General features: G+C 33.7%; 1 protein-coding gene across 1 annotated transcript in view; it reads right to left on the reverse strand.

Annotated features, from left to right (window-relative positions):
* Window positions 1-15074, reverse strand: part of LOC135091508 (uncharacterized) — a 112931-nt gene that overhangs the window by 94103 nt on the left and 3754 nt on the right. The window contains exons 2-3 of the mRNA XM_063989213.1: window positions 8695-8915; window positions 1295-1412 (exon numbers count right to left, since the gene is read on the reverse strand). Of these exons, the coding sequence (XP_063845283.1) occupies window positions 1295-1412; window positions 8695-8915 (339 nt within the window). The remainder of the gene's footprint in view (window positions 1-1294; window positions 1413-8694; window positions 8916-15074) is intronic.

A 15074-nucleotide genomic window follows, 5' to 3' on the forward strand; every position in this document is an offset into this window, starting at 1 on the left:
AAAGCTCACAGAATAGAAGAAAAGTGTTTCCTTGCTGTAGTACAGGGCTTTCTTGGCAACAACAAGGCTGATAACTATATGGAAGTGGTTGAAGCTTTAGTGAAAAGCTATGATGAGATGGGCTACATGCTCACCTCGACAAGTTCAAGGAGAATATGGGAGCATATTCAGAAGAACAAGGGGAGTGCTTCCACCAAGATATAATGAACTTTGATCAGAGATATCAGGGATCCTTCAATTAAAACATGATGGGAGACTACATTTGGGGGCTCATACGTGAAAATGATTTGTTATATTCACGCGAATCAAGAAAAAATAAAATAAAAATAATTAAAAAAATAAAATGAATAAATAAAATAAAAAAATAAAAATTGTTTCGGAAGTTTTAATCTTTTGTCATCTGAATTTGTTTTTTTGTTTTCTGTAAAAAAAAATGTGAAAATCGTTAAATTTAGCTGTTTTGGGACAAAATATAATTCTAAAAGCTACAAAAAGCAAAGTTTCACAGGAATAATGGACATTTTTAATTGTTTTGCAATGAAAAAAGAAAAGAGTTAAAGAGTTGGAAAATAACACTTACCAAAGACAAAAATCGAGTTATATGATGTTACTCATCACTCAAAATGACAACTGATGATCGTGCTTGCTCTTTTTGAGATATCAGCCCTATAGACCCTTTCATACACGGGTTTGAGCAAAGATAACAAAGTGGTGTGGAGCACAAGGTACACTTCCGCATAAACGGACACTTTTGCACACGACAGCGGCACATTAACCCGCACTAATAGCCTAACTCAGGGAACCATTTCGCCTGGTCCCTCAGCGACGACCTTGCTAGCATAGGTGGTTCTCTCCCCCTAAGTAGGGCTAAGGAGTGAGGACCTTTCTGGCCTCGCTTGCCAGATCACAGGGATAGGTAATCACCACAACACGACAAAGCTACGACAAAACGTGTTCCACTGGGTGGAACACGTTTTGAATTATTTTTTTAAAGGTGGTTTTTCTTACTGAGATTTTCTTATCACACGGGTCTTATTGTACCTTAGTTAATTAGGCAATCAATGCTAAGAATGGTGAAGCATTCATGAGATGAACGGTTCATGTCAGGAAAAATACAAATGTCACATCACACCAAGGGAAATAAAGGTATGGAGTCAAGAACACTTGGTGCTTTAACAACTTGGATTTACAGCTGTAGGTGCAGCCGGTTAGTACTTGCAATAACAATGGCTTTTGCTAACAGGTGAGCAGTTCTATCACAGACTGATTTTAAATCATTCATAATGTCACTTACCAGTATTCGTTTCCTCAGCTGGCAGATGGTACGTTAATAAGTATTTTCCGTTGGCACGTTCCTCTGCTTGCAGTACGAAAGGGTCTGGTAAGTCTGTGGTCTTTACAGTCTTCCCGATCTGTAAATACAGATACTCCACGTTAATATATTTTTTTTTTTTTGTGGGGGGGGATAGACAGTTGGGTGAAAAAGAGTTTAGCTAGTATAGCTAAGGAAGACGTAGTTAGGGTGAAAGGATGAAGTAAAGCAGAAGGTAGACAGGTGAGGGGCGAACCCCCTTATTGGGTCCACGTTACTAGTTCATTATGTATGTATATATACAGTAGTGTGTGAATGTGTGTACGGTCAAAGACAAAAAGTTATGTCATAAATTTGGTTAAAACATCTCTCAAAGAAGTTACCCTGAGGCCGCTTTCACACTTAACGACTTTTCGCTGTACATCGTCCACGACACAACGCCGTGCATTCCACAGTGTACAGCCTTGTGTGGAAGGCCGTTTCCTACCCGCCAGCTGCTTTCGTTCTCTTACTATGCACACACGGGACCACTTCTTTTATTTGTATATTCACCAACGAGTCGAGACGGCGAGTCGTCACGTCTCGCGTTCATAGCTTGCCATGTACATTTCATGTCATCCACGGTGCTTCGTCGTACAGGCCTCAAATGGGAGGCGTGGTGACAACAGCGGTCGTGACATGTGAAAGCGTTCATAGATATCCATAGACACCCATAATTATTTGAGAGCACGACATCGTGGCTTTTACTGCGCATGGCGAAAATTCGATACGTGTGAAAGGAGCCATAAAGTGCATTTCACGTTATCCATGGTGTTTCGCCATGCCATATTAAAAGGTAAGCCGTAGTGACTACGGCGGTGGTGAACGGCGTTCTGTCGTCCACAAATGTGACAAGTCAAAGCGTCCATAAACACCCATGGTTATTTGACAGCACGACCCCAAGTCGTAGACGTCGGATGGCGAAAACTCGATATATATGAAAGTGGCCTTACTGTGCCGTCTGCCATATATAATACGAACAGTTAGTGGATATGGGGTTCGATAATCACCACACATAATCGTATCTGATGGGTGTGGTTGTTTGCTATACTCAGTGTCTTCCAACCACTCATGATTTTGAAGCAATGTCTGAAGCACATATGTAAAAAAAAAAAAAAAAAAAAAAAAAAAAAAAAAAAAAAAATATATATATATATATATATATATATATATATATATATATATATATATATATATATATATATATATATATATATATATATATATATATATATATATATATATATATATATATATATATATATATATATATATATATATATATATATATATATATTGAGTGTATAAATGGGCAGGAGGTTTTATCTTGTGCATATTTCGTTGAAAGTGATACTGAGTTCAGCGTTTATGATTTTCTTCATGATGTTTTCTTTTTCTCGAAGGAGTGAGTCTTATGCTTAATCGCATTGTCGTCATGCCGATATAAGTTGATTGCAGGGTTACACAGTTCCCTTGGGTGCACGTGAACTTATATACGACATGAGACTGCTGCATTTTCTCCTTTTTTTGTGGTGGACTGTTTCGGAGTAGGAGGCGGCTGGTTTTCTTGCTTTTGTAATAGATGGTAAGGGTTAACTTCTCAGGGTCTGATGGTGTGACACTTTTTTTGACGATTTGCCGTATAATTCTTTCATTTTCCTTATAACTTGTTGAGAAGTGTGCCTTGTAGTAGATCTTGATGTTTTCTTTCTCTTCCTTGTTGTCTGCTTTCCTGCTGCAATATTCATTCATTAATTTGCTTGTTTATTTCTTCCGCGGTGAATCCATTGTTGAGGAGAACATTCGTGGATCGTTTTATCTCTTCTTTGACTTCTTTTCACTCGCTGCAGTGTGTGATGGCTCTTTTTATGTAGGTAGCAATCGCCTCCCCATCTTAGAAGCCCTACATATCCAGAACTTAGAGTCAAAGCTTAACGTACAGAACCAAGACCTATAAGCGCTCCCGAGTACGAAGCGAAGCCTAAACCCAGCCGCTCCCAGCCAATCAGAGGCCGAGCTGACCACGCCCAGACTCGAGGCAGCTGTATAAAAGGAGCCCGCGCCACTGGCCTGTCTTATGGGCGAGCCTATAAAAGCAAATCTGCCCAAGTCATTCGAACTTTCGAATGACAATCTTTAAGAAGAAAAAGAAGACTGGCCTGTCATTCTCAACACAACCTCCGAGAAGACAACAACTTCCTCTGCCACTGAAGAAGGGTCAAGCACCCGAAATCACGATCTGGCGAAGATGATATCCTACGGAAAAATCATCAATATTCTTACCAAAGAGAACAAGACAAGAAAATCATAAACGCTGAACTCAGTATCACTTTCAACGAAATATATTATATATATATATATATATATATATATATATATATATATATATATATATATATATATATATATATATATATATATATATATATATATATATACATATATATATATATATATATATATATATATATATATATATATATATATATATATATATATATATATATATATATATATATATATATATGCATGTATCATGCTAATGATACAATATATATATATATATATATATATATATATATATATATATATATATATATATATATATATATATATATATATATATATATATATATATATATATATATATATATATATATATATATATATATATATATATATATATATATATATATATATATATATATATATATATATATATATATATATATATATATATATATATATATATGTATATATATATATATATATATATATATATATATATATATATATATATATATATATATATATATATATATATATATATATATATATATATATATATATATATATATATATATATATATATATGTATATGTATATGTATATATATATATGTATATATATATATATATATATATATATATATATATATATATATATATATATATATATATATATATATATATATATATATATATATATATATATATATATATATATATATATATATATATATATATATATATATATATATATATATATATATATATATATATATATATATATATATATATATATATATATATATATATATATATATATATATATATATATATATATATATATATATATATATATATATATATATATATATATTGTATCATTAGCATGATATTTTGTATTGTGATTATTATTTGTATATTTATTGTACTGGCCAGTTTTGTATTGTTATTATTGTATTGTATATTTATTGTCTTGGCCAGAGAGGCCTGCCACGTATGCGGCGCGCTTTTGGATAGCATTTATTGAACGGCTGGTTGTAGTGGTGACCAACCTTGCTAGCTGGGAGGCAGTGCAGTAGTGAGAGGCACGGCAGCAGAAGCTGAGTGGTGTAGGTTGGCGGTAGCTTTGTGGTTGTGCACAGTTATTTATGAGCCGGGGCAGTGGTGATTGTTTGGTGACTGGACACTGGTGGAATGCTGGGATTCATTATAGTAACGGTGGGACAACTGATATCGAAATGTACTGGAGGATTCAAAGTCGAACCACTAGCTACAACGCTAAGACGAATAAAGCGTTGTGGCTATTGGTTCGGCTTTGAATCCTCAAGTATATATATATATATATATATATATATATATATATATATATATATATATATATATATATATATATATATATATATATATATATATATATATATATATATATATATATATATATATATATATATATATATATATATATATATATATATATATATATATATATATATATATATATATATATATATATACGAGTATATATATATATATATATATATATATATATATATATACGTATATATATATATATATATATATATATATATATATATATATATATATATATATATATATATATATATATATATATATATATATATATATATATATATATATATATATATATATATATATATATATATATATATATATATATATATATATATATATATATATATATATTGTCTTGCAGGGAAGTCAGTTGAGCTATTAGAAAATATATAAATTTTATGAAGCGAAATGTTGTCCTTATCAACTCTTTCCTTCTGTAAATGCAGCTTTTAAAAGGAACTTTGTCCCATTTGTTGATTATATTCATGCTGTATATTGCAATGTGCTTGTGCAAAAATAAAAATAAAATCTTATACAGAAATTTAACTCGTAATAACTCTGTTATTCAGTTATTTGCAATAATGAAGAAATTTCCAAATATATCCCAGTCAATATCTACATGATTGACCATCTAATTATTCTAGGAATGTCATTCCTTTTTAAATCAGAGGATTTTTATTTAAAATGCAATTTGTTATTATTTATCCATAATTGAAGAAAGCAAATTTATCAAAATAACGAAGTTTTATTTCTTTTTATTTTATTTTAAAGAAATTTACAATAAGTGACGTTATTAAAGAAAACTACAACAAACAGTTTTGTTTTGAAGGAACTGGTTGCCGGTTTGTTTTTTCCTTGAAGCCATGCTCACTATCTACCTTGAAGTGTTAAATGACATTCACATGGCATTCTAGAATACAGTTGGCAACTGATCCTTTCTTACTGCAAGGAATTATGGCCAAAGGCGAGGGTGTCTGAAGACACAGCCTCCCTCATCATAGCCAACTCACTTCACTTTGTGCCCTGACAGTTTCATCATGGTGGTGTTTTTACAGTGTGTAATAGCAGCCATGTTTAGTAGGAGTGCTTGAAGAGAGCAGAAATGATGGAATGATGAGTGACAAGTAGTAGTTTTTATTAGATGACTTTAGTTTCTAAAGATTATTAGTTTTTTCTTTACGTAGCTCTCCCACTCCTAATATTTCCATCACACTGAAATATTTCAGTGTGGTGGAAATATTGGGAGTGGGAGAATTAGGTAAAAAAAAAAAAAAAAGGAATAAACTTTAGAAATTGGAATGTGTGAAAGAGTGAAGTTATGGTGATGGGGAGTTGCAGTACATTACAGTCTGGAGGGGTGAAGAAGAGAAGTGAATGGTGTAATGGAGAAGTATAGAATTGTGCACATGTAGTGTGACTGTAGAGGATATATATATATATATATATATATATATATATATATATATATATATATATATATATATATATATATATATATATATATATATATATATATATATATATATATATATATATATATAATTAGCTGTTAGCTAAAAAAAAAAAAAAAATGGTCACATTATGCATGGTATTGACTCGCTTTGCAATATTTCTTGCTCTATACTTGATGGTGATGGCTAAAAATGTTCCTAACATTTTATTAGTTGGATTGATAGAACGCAAATGAGGTAAAAATATTTTTGTCTTTCTGCTTTTATGTGTAAAATTCAGTCGGCTGATGAATCTGGCAGGTTTTTCATACCATAACTAACGTCCCAATGGGGAGTTTTAGGAACTAAACCGCTAGATGTCGTTGCTGCTCATCTAACTGTAGGAAAGAGAGCTGAAATATTGTTGTAGTAAATCCCAGGTGCGTAAAGATGCATAGAACATTGATCATCATGATACTATTGAGATGATGTATCGACTTTTCAATATCCGGTATGGATAATATTGAGAGAATGTGGTCAAATTAATTATTATTTTTTTTTTTTGTATGATTATCGAGTAAACTGTTAGCATTATCTTAAACAAAGCATATTACAAGTACAAAAATTATTGATTTGGACAATGAAAAAAAAAAAAAATCACACTGTACTATACTCGTATAGTATGACACAACCTACTCAGTAACATTGTGATATATGGCTGTAGTTTTTTTTTTTTTTTTTTTTGTGGGGATTTTAGCATCCCTCTCACGAAGCGAGCGACAAGGCAAAGTAATCGAGAACCAAAACAAACATCTCTCAGGCGATTCTGCTGCTGATGTAGTGTCCAGCTACCGTAATCCATTGTTTAGGGCGTAGTAGAGTTCAAATTCAACTATAAATTCAACAATATAGTCGTTGTCACTGACTTTATCTATTCATCTATCTATATCTATCAATTTATATCTATCTATCTATCTATCTATCTATCTATCTATTTATCTATCTATCTATCTATCTATCTATCTATCTATCTATCTATCTATCTATCTATCTATCTATCTATCTATATATATATATATATATATATATATATATATATATATATATATATATATATATATATATATATATATATATATATATATATATATATATATATATATATATATATATATATATATATAACACACACACACACACACACACACACACACACACACACACACACACACACCAAACAACACTGAAGCTGACAAAGGCGTGTCAAGGTTTTGTCAGAATATGAAATGTAACTCGTTAACATTATATATACCTGAACGCAGTTACGGTTGGTAAGACTGAATCCCTTAAGCTACTGTTAAGATAGAGGTTCAAAGCTTCATATCTGCCGCTGATGAAATAGTGGATAAAGAAAATCAAGGTGATATTTGTTTCTTGTTGCAATAAATGCAATAAATGACTGCTTTAGTTGTGAATTTATTTTTCCAGTTCATATCTCATGATTCAGAAATCCCCAGTGCTGTGTATCATATGGGAAAGTTTTGCAATTTAACTTTTTTTTTTTTTTATGTGTGCTTCAGACATTGCTTCAAAATGATGAATTGTTCATTGCCTGTTGTATTATATAAATAAATATCATGATTTGCGTTCATATTTCAAATGTTTGATACTTCATGATTTGAACTGTTGACGTATTATTTAGTATGTGAATACATTTACTAACTGATAACCATGCAAAAAAGTGACGCACTCTCTCGCTGATGTGGAGTCGAAAATCGTTGAGGGTGAGGTGTGTAGAGGTGAAATTGGGAAGTGAATGATGACCAGGTTTCTGAGTATTTATGATAGACAGGCCGGTGTTGTACTCGTAGAGGTGTTTAATGACGATGCCGGTGGGAATTAATGGAACTGTTGAAGACAAGAGTGACCATCTCATGGTGTTAGAAAGAACATCGAGAAAAGTACAGGTGTAAGATTATGAAAATATGTGAGGGAATTATGGTGTACATATTACTATCATTGTAAGTAATTGATATTATGTAGTGAAGAATTACGTATCATTTCAGTTTTTGTAACCTGTGCAGCGGATGAAAGCAGTACAAGTATAAGTGTACTATGTTGAGTACTGCGGACTTCAGGAATGGAAAATGTCATTACCGAGGTTAGCATAAGGGAAAGCTGCTGTTTCTCGTTAATTTGACATTTTTCTTTCAGTAAAGGAATAAGCAAATTAGTAACGCAAAACACTTACCTGAACAGTACAGTTATGTTGAGAGGTGCACGCGAATTTCAAGATCATCGTTGTATTCTCTGTCAGCTTTCCCAAGTCGAGGGCGAGCGAGCCAATTGTGATGAGAGGGTGAGAGAAGGTAATGGAATAGAGTGTCACGTTAAACTGGTGATGATGCCGTGCAGGAACCAACACTTTTGTTCCATCTGCATCTCTTCCTTCCACAAGCCACCTGATATCCCCTGGTAAAGCAAAAAATAGAAATGTCTTAAGAGGACAATAAATTTTGCAGTACATAGTGTCTGTAATTCTCTCTCTCTCTCTCTCTCTCTCTCTCTCTCTCTCTCTCTCTCTCTCTCTCTCTCTCTCTCTCTGTCTCTCTCTCCTGAAAGAGTTAACGCTTTCACGTTATACTGTAGCTCTGTACGATGGTATCCAGGCTATTAACAAGATAAAACCCGTCTTCAAACTGACGAAGGCCTGTATTACAAGTCTCTGGGACTGACCCAATTGCTAAGAGTGTTTGCATTATTAAAAAAAAAAAAAAAAAGGCTACCAGCGCTCGTGTGGTGTTTTGTTGGTCTTCCAAACACGCCCTCTACACCACACACACACACACACACACACACACACACACACACACACACACACACACACACACACACACACTTGCCCTTATTTCACTCTTCCCTCTTTCCCTTCCAATGACTAGTACGCTTTCCAGTGGTGATTCTCACCACAACAGAACCCAGAGCAGTGAGCTCTATTATTTGTTACATGACTATTATTTGTTACATATCTGAGCTCAAGGACATGAAGATTCGTTACATGACCAAGTTCACGCAATGAGGACTTCCGAACTTTATTGGGAAAATGTGGACTGAGGAGGGAAAAGGTGTGTTCAGAGATCCTTGTATTGCGGATGTGGATGACGAACACTAATATTCTATAAATTCTTTCAGAATTAAGTGTTGTTATATACATAGTTTGAACACGTTATTTACCGTGTAATACAGACAATGAATATCATCCATATCTACCAAGTATTAACGACACACTCAAGTTATACGGGAGAGGAAGTTTGCAGTGTTGTGCGAGTTACTTATGAATTCTACCAAATAAATATTTTCCGAGCAGCAGGAAGAGTGACAAATGAGGAAACGTATTCGTGTTATCTAACTCTCATAGGAGAGTTGGTACACACCGCCAAGTCATTGGTTACAAAAGATCTGATATATCATGAGTGACTTGGCTGGGAGCAATTTAGCTGACATACCGTGGCGGGTGGAGGTTATCAGTAATCCATGTGACAAGACCGGCGTTAGCTTGAGTGGAGTAACCGCTCATTGGGTCACTGAGGCAGACATACAGCCTTTATTAGCACTATATCCTTTCACAAAATTACAATAGCCCAATCACTTGACATCATATACTCATATAAGTCCTGGGTACGAACAGACTAGGGTGAAGATGCCTTGCCTCAGGACAGCGTGGACGACTTGATTAAGGGGACGCTCACCCAGGGTCGGAAAAACGTTTTTTTTTTTTTTTTTTTTTTAACTCAACCCACCGGGTTTTCTGGGTTTTATTGTTTTTTTGGGGTGTTATATTGTTTTTTGGGTTTTATCTATTTTGTTTATTCTTCATATTTAATTAATTAAATAAATTAATTAAAAAAATAAAATGTAATCGAGAGTGAAACAAGGTTTGAAATGTTTTTTCTTTCTTTATGTAGGAGGGGGACCGGTCAAGAGCAACAAATATATATATATATATATATATATATATATATATATATATATATATATATATATATATATATATATATATATATATATATATATATATATATATATATATATATATATATATATATATATATATATATATATATATATATATATATATATATATATATATTATATAAAACGCCCACTGAGGTGCCGGTCCCCAAATAATCGAAAGCAATAGTCAGAAATTGCAGGATACGTGTCTTGAAAAATCCCTCTTGAAAGAGTTCAAGTCATAGGAAGGTGGAAATACGAAAGCAGACCGGGAGTTCCAGAGTTTACCAGAGAAAGGGATGAATGATTGAGAATATTGATTAACTTTTACATTAGAAAGGTGGACAGAATAGAGGTGAGAGAAAGAAGAAAGTTTAGTGCAACGACACTGAGGAGGAAGGGAGGCATGTAGTTATCAGAAGAGAAGAAGATCAGAGGAGAAGTTTGCATGAAAATGGCGGTTGAAGATAGAAATAAATGCAACAATGAGAGAGAGGCTGCAGACAATCAGTTAGAGGAGAGGAGTTGATAAGATGAAAAGCTTTTGATTCCACCCTGTCTAAAAGAGCGGTATAATTGGAACCCCACATACATGTAAAACATACTCCATACATGGACTGATAAGGCCCCTGTACAGAGTTAGCAGCTGGAGGGTGGGATGAGAAAAACTGGCGGAGACGATTTAGAACACTTAATTTCATAGAAGCTATTTTAGCTAGAGATGAAATGTGAAGTTTCCAGTTTAGATTATAAGTAAAAGATAGAACGAGGATGTTCAGTGTAGAAGAGGGGGAGAGTTGAGTATCATTGAAGAAGAGAGGATAGTTTCCTGGAAGGTTGTGTCAAGTTGATAGAAAGGAAGAATTGAATTTTGAGGCATTGAACAATAGTAAGTTTGCTCTGCCCCAATCAGAAATTTTGGAGAGATCTGAAGTCAGGCGTTCTGTGGCTTCCCAGCAAGAGCTGTTTACTTCATGAAGGGCTGGGCGTCTACGAAAAGACGTGGGAAAGTGCAGGTTGGTTTTACCCATCACCATAGGAGTGGATAGGACAAGAAGTTTGGTCTAGAAGATGACTGATAAATAATAGGAAGAGAGCAGGTGACAGGAGAGAAACTGAGGAACACCACTGTTAACAGATTTAAGAAAAGAACAGTGACCGTCTATCACATCAGCAATAGATCAGTCAGAAAGGAAACGAGCTATATATATATATATATATATATATATATATATATATATATATATATATATATATATATATATATATATATATATATATATATATATATATATATATATATATATATATAACTTAGGCTTTTTTTATGCCAAACCTGCGCTCACCCCATTTGCCAAAGTTTCTATTTTCCGCGAAAAGCACCGGTGACGGGTTTAAACTCCATTTATATGTCCAGCGGTGTAAGGCAAAAAAAAAAAAAAAAAAAAAAAAAAATGTGGGCGCGGCTTTAGGAAATATAATATAAAATCGTCTTATACGGCTTGTTTTCGCCTGCATATAGTAGCAAGGGTTATGCTCTTATTACTCTTTGAAATATGATGATATAGGCCTCGTATGGTAGTATCTGGTAAGAAGTAGCTTGTCCGGCTAGGCTAAATGACTGCCTGTGGTGGCTTCTATGACTTAGATGGGAGTGGTCTTGTAGGTCCTTGCTCCTTGCCTTCTCTCTCTTATTGCTCTTTCTACCCAATCAGCGATGGATGGGATGAAGAAAATTAATGCTAAGCAGTAGCTAAAATATATAAGAAGCGTAAAAGTGGAGAATAAAAGGAGGATGCAGTCTAGTTTTTACTTTCATCGAGAAGGGACAAACTACTGCATCCACCTCCTCTCTGCCCACCTCTCCTCCTCCCTTACTGACTGCCCCATCCGCTAGCGAAGAAAATACAAACATTACAAGAAGAGGAGAGGAAGAAAAGAAGCAAAGGAACTGTACATGGTGCTGTTTATGCACCCTTACCAATGTAATTGAAAGACAATGTTTAGCAAGGAATACATCATGGAGGGAAAGGAAGGCACTCACTCCTGGAAAAGAAAAAAAAGAAAAAAATTATATATCCTCACCCTATAAAGTGACATTCTGAGAACCCTCCAGCAATGAGGTATTTGCTAAATACCAGTAAAGGTGCGAGAAAATGGACCGCTTGGCGTGTTCCCTGTAACTGCTTTTTCCGCAACCTTAGAGAAACCGGTAAAAGGCCTAGGACAAGTAGTAGTAAGTATTGCAATAATGTGATAATTCTTACAGTGCTTCATGTACTTGTGTTCATGAGTTACATACATAAATAACATTCAAATTGTTTAATAAATAAAGGAGAGAGACACTTCAAACTTTAAATGGCCATAGCTCAAAACATGATTTTTTACCTTTAAATATTTCCACAAAAGCAACGGTTGATCAGATTTCCTCAAAAAATGCTGTATTTATTTTTCATGACAAGGGAAATCGTTGACCAATTCGATTTTTTAGAAAATAAAGCAAAAAAAAAAAAAAAAAAAAAATAGAGGATGGAGAAAGGCAAAAAATGTCAATGTTACGTTTTTGGTTGACATGATGCGGTGATATTTTATGATGTATGGCAAAAAAAAAAAAAAAAAAAAAAAAAACGGAATGCTGAAACGTTTGGATAACAAACCCATATAACCTTACTTTAGGATAATTAGTGTAATCTCTAGAACACTAAATCAAATAATTGCGGATTACATCATAGCGCATGACGTAATGACCAAGGTCATTCTCTTCAGTGGACAATCTAGATGATGATAATTCAAAATAGTCTGGAAAGGCTTAGCTCCCTAGACTTTTTGTTATATGATTTTTTTGTTCGGATTTTCGTCCCGCTGGGATGAGCGTTCCCTTAAGAACGGAGCCCGAGCGAATTTGTCTGTTTAGTTTCATTTTCTTCCAACGGGTATCGTTGTGCGCACTCTGAAACTTTATTTGTTATTAAATTTAGAATTATTCGTCCGTCTTTCTGTGTATCCATCTATTAATCTATTCACCTATCTATGTCTGTCTATCTATTTTACACACACACACACACACACATACACACACACACACACACACACACACACACACACACACACACACACACACACACACACGCGCGCGCGCCAATGGATCACATACACACACATGCCAATGGATCACTTATTACCTGGCAAACAAATTTTTCAACAAGGCTAGTTGCAGCACCTTACTTGTTACTGTAAGATATCAAAATATATCTAGAGAAGATAAGGTGTGTACAGAATCTAAAATCACATACTGGTAGTTTGTCCTCATGAATATACAGGGTGTAATACGAGTTTTAAAGAGCATTACTAGAGGTGAAAGTATAGGTTATTCTTTGTCGAAAATGTTCTAAGCACCTATACATTTTGATGTCTTCTTTAGTCATGGTATGAAATTCAAGTGTTGATGGGCGACAGATAGAACGGGCGGGTGGGCTACTATCCATGGCGGAGATACATCATGTCCACATAGTCCACCTAACTGTACTCTCAAAATTATGCAATACAGTCTAAACATATTCACTGTTACTATCTCGGCGGGAAACTACGTGTGACTGACTGGCAATCAGGTGATTTGATGCCAGCCTCTGTCTTTCCCCCCCTCCTTGCCCATGCAGAAATGGTGCCACGTAGCTTATTATTTCATTTGTCATTAATTAAATCATATTATCAATGTGTAATGTTTATCGGTAAACTACGTGTCCGTTGTTACCCTTCGTCTCGTTATGGAATAGTGTAAAGCTCTAAAACCTTTAGGAATCATGACTGAGTAATTGAATTTCGCCAACGGATATTAATTTTTTACACATCCCGCCATGGATACCCGCCCGACATGGCCGTTGTATCTCTCGCAAGGCGGCACTTCAATTTCATACCACGGTTAAAACAAAGCCACAAAATGCATGTGAACAAAATATTTTCTACTTAGATTAACCAATACTTTTGTACCGGCGATGGTACACCGTTGCTACCACATGTACCGGCGATAAAACCACCATGTACCTGGTTGGTACATAGTTGACGCTTCTTGGTAGTGTGCCCTCTATTTATTTGCTACGGATCTAGGTCCAGGTGGTGTTAACAGCGGCGAACGTCAAAGGCAAATGAAACAGTGAGAGAAGGACTAACATGGGCCTATATGATAATTTAAGGGAGGAAAGGGAAGAATAGTTTAACCAGGTGTTTTTTTCCCCACGGGGCAGACGCACTTTGTGAGGTGCGAAGCTTTTGCCTGATACTACGTGGCATTTCTCTGAGTAAGTAGTAGCAGTAGTATTAGTAATATATATATATATATATATATATATATATATATATATATATATATATATATATATATATATATATATATATATATATATATATATATATATATATATATATATATATATATATATATATATATATATATATATATATATATATATATATATATATATATATATATATATATATATATATATATACTCGTATATATATATATATTGGTACAATCGCTAGCAATACCCGTAGAAACGTGCGTTACATTCAACGTGCATTGTTGAAATAGATATATTCCGCAACATTATAGTTTTTTTT

This window comes from Scylla paramamosain, chromosome 37 (assembly GCF_035594125.1).
Source record: "Scylla paramamosain isolate STU-SP2022 chromosome 37, ASM3559412v1, whole genome shotgun sequence".
In the NCBI taxonomy this organism is placed as follows: Eukaryota; Metazoa; Arthropoda; class Malacostraca; order Decapoda; family Portunidae; genus Scylla; species Scylla paramamosain.